Source organism: Lampris incognitus, chromosome 5 (genome assembly GCF_029633865.1).
Source record: "Lampris incognitus isolate fLamInc1 chromosome 5, fLamInc1.hap2, whole genome shotgun sequence".
Lineage (NCBI taxonomy): Eukaryota > Metazoa > Chordata > Actinopteri > Lampriformes > Lampridae > Lampris > Lampris incognitus.
The window spans coordinates 27,588,831-27,594,087 of NC_079215.1; the positions used below are offsets into that span (position 1 = coordinate 27,588,831).

The following is a 5,257-nucleotide window of genomic DNA, read 5'->3' on the forward strand; positions in this document are numbered from 1 at the left end:
TGCAAGTTGTCGTCTTGAACCAGTGGGCGGTGTTTTCCTCTCGTCTATCACAAGTGGGCGGAGACATCTGTCATTGTCACACCGCTGTTATCGACTCGATCGTGAGATCATGGTTGAAGTCAAATCTTCGGCGCTAACTCTGCACACTCCTACTGCACTCCCACGGGTCGTCGGTGCCATATCTGGGTAGATTACTCGCTTTGAGTTCTGTTCACGACATCCAGCCGTGCAGCATCCATTTCATTTTGTCCCAGCGACTAATTAAGGTTGTTCCTCTGACAGAAATTAGTTTACCAAAAAGTCTTTATTAACGTGGACTACATATTTACAGCGCAGGAAAGTAGTATCTTCAATTGGGTTAAAGAATTGATTATTTCAATTAAGATGGTGCATATGTTGCACCGAACAGTCCATAGATTGCATACATACAGATATAGCACAGTTATACATACACGCAAAGTATAACAAAGGTATATAACCTAGTCAATTTGGTCCTCTGCAACATTTAGCTTTGCAACGTTATATGCATGCAGTGCGCTTGAATGTAACAACAGAGGGCAGCATCTGCCTGCATTATTGTAGTGTTATTTTCAAGGGATCTCGTTTAGATTGGAATCTATTGAAAATTTAACACAGGATATAAAATCGGGATTTGGATTAAATATATTTTGAGATATACAAAAAGTCAAAAGTTTCTTTGGATCAACTATTGCCAGACGTTTGAGTTAATAAAATCACGAGGATCATCAGAGAATGTGGCTGAACTCGCAACATGAACCTACAATTTCATTGTAGTGTGCTTTGTCACGACGGCACAGCAGAATACCACCCTTGCACCGGTTTCTTGGGGACACATCTCATATTATTATTTATTTGAATTAAAACCACAGATTTAGTGTAAATCACGCTGTATATGCTGGATTTTGCTTCGGGAATTTTGACAAATTACGCTTGTGCTGGTGTATCTATTTCATTTCGTAACACGCGTCTCACCTCAAAGATAAGGAACAAGCTTACCTCTTGATATTTACTCAGTGCTGATAAACGCAGACTGTTTGACGGATGTTACAGCCAGGACTTTAGAAAGGAGAACTCCGTAGATCGGAAATGTTGAATGAATTAACTTTTTTGCACCAAGTATAGTGTGGCGAAAGAAGGGTTTCGGGGTGGGTCGAAAGGTCTAAAAAGGTCAATCAATTAAATTGAATTCATTGAAACAAAGCAACAGGTACCGTAGGGAACAAAATAAACCCATCACTACCGCATTTCTGAATCTGAAACATCCATTATTTGGGGATTCTTCCACTAAATTACAAGTTTTCGTGTGCCATAAAGTGTAGTATATGTGTAACGTAAAAGAACAGCTTGCATGGGGTATCCTACGCTCGGGATAAAAATGGTCCACTTTTTGGGAAAAATCCCCACCCTTTTCAGTGCCATGTTACATGGGGAATATGCGTGGATTAAACATGGCATAGCTTTTTTCTTTTTTTTCTGCTGACGCATCAGCACTGCGCCAAAATGGACAGTTCCATCTGAGCATCAGAGGCACACAAAAAGAGCGACAGCGTCGGATAAAGTCCCCCATTAACGAACTGAACAGTTTTGGAGAGTTGTTATACTTTACGCCGTTCATGTCCTGAGTGGAACAAATAAGATCTAATATAATGCGTAATAGACTCGACTTTAAACGTCTGAGTATTGTACAGCAGCCTGGGTTACCAACTGGCATCCTTTATTGATTGTGCGGCTGCCCCCTCCTATATAAGGAGGACGCACCCTATGCTCTCCTCACTCCACTCGAGCCAAGATGAACTACGGATCTGACCTCTTTTCATCTTCCTCCTACCGTAAGATTTTCGGGGAGTCTCCCCGTTACTCATCCTCCCCATCACGCACGATGACCGGCATGTCGTCCCGCAGCGGTTACCGGTCCCACTCCCTATCCCGGAGCAACATCTCATCTCTGGGCTCGTTCAACAAGAGGTCCGGGCGCACCTTCTCTCCCATGCCTCTGGAAAACTTCGATCTGACGCAGAGCAGCGTCCTCAACAACGAATTCAAGATCATCCGCACCAATGAGAAGGAGCAAATGCAGGGTCTCAATGACCGCTTTGCGATGTTCATCGAGAAAGTGCGTAACCTGGAGCAGCAGAACAAGGTGCTGGAAACGGAACTGGTCACTCTGCGCCAGCGGCAGACGGAGCCCTCCCGCCTGGCCGAGCTCTATCAGCAGGAGATCCGCGAACTCCGTTCCCAGCTGGAGGAGGTCAACGGAGAGAAGTCGCAGATGATGATCGAACGCGACAACATCGATGACGACCTGCAGAAGCTCAGGGGCAAATACGATGAGGAGTTCCGTGCTCGGGAGGAGGCGGAGGCCACCCTGAAAGCGTTCAAGAAGGACGTGGACGACGCCACCATGGTGCGCTTGGACTTGGAGAAGAAGGTGGAATCCCTCCTGGATGAGATCCAGTTCTTGCGGAAGGTACACGAGGAAGAGGTGGTCGAGCTGATGGACATGATCCAGGCCGCCCAGGTGTCGGTGGAGATGGAGGTGTCCAAGCCAGATCTCACTTCTGCCCTCAAAGAGATCCGAGGTCAATACGAGTCCATGGCATCCAAGAACCTGCAGTCGGCCGAGGAGTGGTACAAGTCCAAGTTCGCAGATCTGACCGAGCAAGCCGGTCGTAGCAATGAGGCCATGCGGGCCAGCCGGGAGGAGCTCAACGAGTTCAGGAGGCAGCTGCAGTCCAAGACGATTGAAATCGAGAGTCTGAGAGGAACCAACGAGTCCCTGGAGAGGCAAATCCGGGAGATGGAGGACAGGCACAATGTGGAGATTGGAAGCTACCAGGTAACCGTGTTTACTTTTGTTGATCCGATACAGCACTTTTAAACTTTTTTTTTAAATTAGCTCGTCTGCTTCTTTTTAATGTAGTGAGGTGCATTTGACGCATGAATTATGTTATTGTTATTATTATTACAACCCATTTAGGAACTAGGCAATACGATGTGCATTTGTATAAGAGAAAAGCAGAACATGACGTTTTTCCTCCGTAAAAGAGTTAAATGTGACCGGAAGGTAGTATTATAGGACCGACCACTCCGGTTTCAGGGAGAAACACCGAGTTCAGCGGGAGACTGTACGGCACTCACCGGGCTCAGTTCATGTTAATGGTTCCGGAGAAAATTGCATTTCTCGTATGGCGATGTTCAGGGCGACGTTCAGACGCGACTATAGATTTTAAATGACTGTCTCATTTGCCTCAAATGTTTTAAGACGTATCGTTCCACCTACCCCGAAAAACAAACGGTCCAACAAGTCCAGGACAGTCGTTATCATATTTTACATGAACTTCCGACTAACTTCCAACAAAACGACACACATGCAACGAAATGAACGATATGTATCCAAATATCAGTCGCTTCCAGACTATTATCGGTGCCCGCAGAGTTTTTAGTTATTGTTGTTGTTTCTGTTAAATTGAACCGGCTGAGTATTAGGTTCGTGACGTCAAAGCGCTGATTACTGACAGCTGTGCAGTCCACACTTGAATCCACGGTTGTTGTTGTTGTTTTTTTTTTCTTCTTCTTCTCCTTCTTCTTCTTCTTCTCACGCGTGTTAACTGCGGCTGTGCTGTTGGGTCGTTACACAGGACAACATGGCGCAGCTGGAGAACGAGCTGAGGACCACCAAGAGTGAGATGGCCCGTCACCTGAGGGAGTATCAAGATCTCCTGAACGTAAAGATGGCGCTGGACATCGAAATTGCGGCTTACAGGCAAGTCCGTCTCGGATTTGTCGTGTCGATAAAAGCAGATCCACAACAAGCCGTTGACGATGCATTCGTTGTTGTTACGACTTCCTCTTGAAACGCGAACCGGGCTTCTCACTTACTAACACGAACTGACATTAGCTTCGCGTTTAGCAGTAGGTACCGTCTATGACGGGTGGTGGGAGTGGGAGGGGCGGGGGCGGACCCTATGGGTAGGTTCATCTACAAGTTGTAAGACGTTAACGATTTTGCGTCTTTCTTATCAGTGTAATCCTCATTGGTAAGAACATTTGCGAAATACAATTTTCTACACCCTAGCTACTATTCTGTCTTAGGTTCTCCCTAATATTTTATCCATATTTTGTCACTTGGTACTGCCCATATGCTTTCATTCGAGCTAAGGTAGGATTTCTGAAACGCCATCGGCAGGGATGCAAAAAAGATTGTTGTCTTCTATACTATTCAATGTGCTCATTAAGTTATGTCGATAAGTAATCTTAACTAATCCTGCGTTCCATACTTCGCCTCCTCCCAATTACAAAGACAATGACCTTGTATCGTTCTGCTCACAGCAAAGTCACACAACAGTTGTTTTGTTTGTATCTATGACTGTCCTCGTTATCTAAACCTTTATTTGTTTCTCTTTCTGTACTCTCTCTTGCTCATATGCATTGATGCTCCATTTCTGTCACCTCCCCCCTTTCATGCCTATCCCTCCATCATCTTTGCAGGAAACTGCTGGAAGGGGAGGAGACTCGCATCAGCACAGGGATTGCCTACCCTAGCCCCAACATAAGCTCCAGTGGTGGGCAGAGCTATAGCTACCAGACCCGTATCTATACCGGCACTGGAAAGGGCTCCAAGAAGGAGGGCAAAGATGAGGAGCTGCAGCCACAGAGTAAGTCTGGAGTCAAGGTCTCCCAGCGTGAGATGTACGAGGAGACAGTGGTCACCAACAAGAAGATGGAGAAGCAGCAAGAGCCCAGTGATATCCCTACCAACCAGAAAAACTAAGACCACAAGCCTACGTGTGTACCCCAAAACTTCTTAGTGTGCAAACCTCTGTCCCTCTTCATCGCCAATCCCAAAACATACCCTGAACCTTAATGCTTTAAGCACTTCAGAGGATGTAAGGCAATTAGTTCTCATATGGCTCTACCTTGCCCTCTTAGAAGCCATGTTGGGTTGCTTTGATGATGCATGGCTTACATTTGAAAGAAATTGTCAATTGGATATCCACAAGTGCATAAAGTATAAGGGGAAGAGGTTAGTTTTGTGTTGGCCCTAATAGCATTCTTCCTCATCTTCATTCTCCCATGCAGGGGTGCTCCGAGAGAAAGCTGTTATAACTCTTCAGTAACCGTCACTCTATACAAAACCACAGCACTTGCCTATTATCTCTCTCTATTTCTGCTTCACACACTCAAACTTCAGACAATATCAGCCACTTGTTGTTACAGCATCATAGTACTTTAAAGT

The 5,257-nt window shown here is 45.6% G+C and overlaps 1 protein-coding gene across 1 annotated transcript; it reads left to right on the forward strand.

Moving 5' to 3' along the window:
- The first annotated feature begins 1,801 nt into the window (after positions 1-1,801).
- On the forward strand, positions 1,802-4,792 carry inab (internexin neuronal intermediate filament protein, alpha b). Its single transcript, XM_056279790.1, has 3 exons — positions 1,802-2,857; positions 3,660-3,784; positions 4,510-4,792. Exons 1-3 carry the CDS (start codon positions 1,811-1,813, stop codon positions 4,790-4,792), a joined length of 1,455 nt encoding a protein of 484 aa, XP_056135765.1. The 5' UTR covers positions 1,802-1,810.
- Positions 4,793-5,257: the final 465 nt, after the last annotated feature.

Bases quoted from the DNA above. Each gene is read 5' to 3' on its own strand.
- inab (XM_056279790.1), top strand. From the start codon at position 1,811: ATGAACTACGGATCTGACCTCTTTTCATCTTCCTCCTACCGTAAGATT. The intron at 2,858-3,659 runs GTAACCGTGTTT...GTCGTTACACAG, and splicing joins TGGAGATTGGAAGCTACCAG to GACAACATGGCGCAGCTGGA. The intron at 3,785-4,509 runs GCAAGTCCGTCT...TCATCTTTGCAG, and splicing joins ATCGAAATTGCGGCTTACAG to GAAACTGCTGGAAGGGGAGG.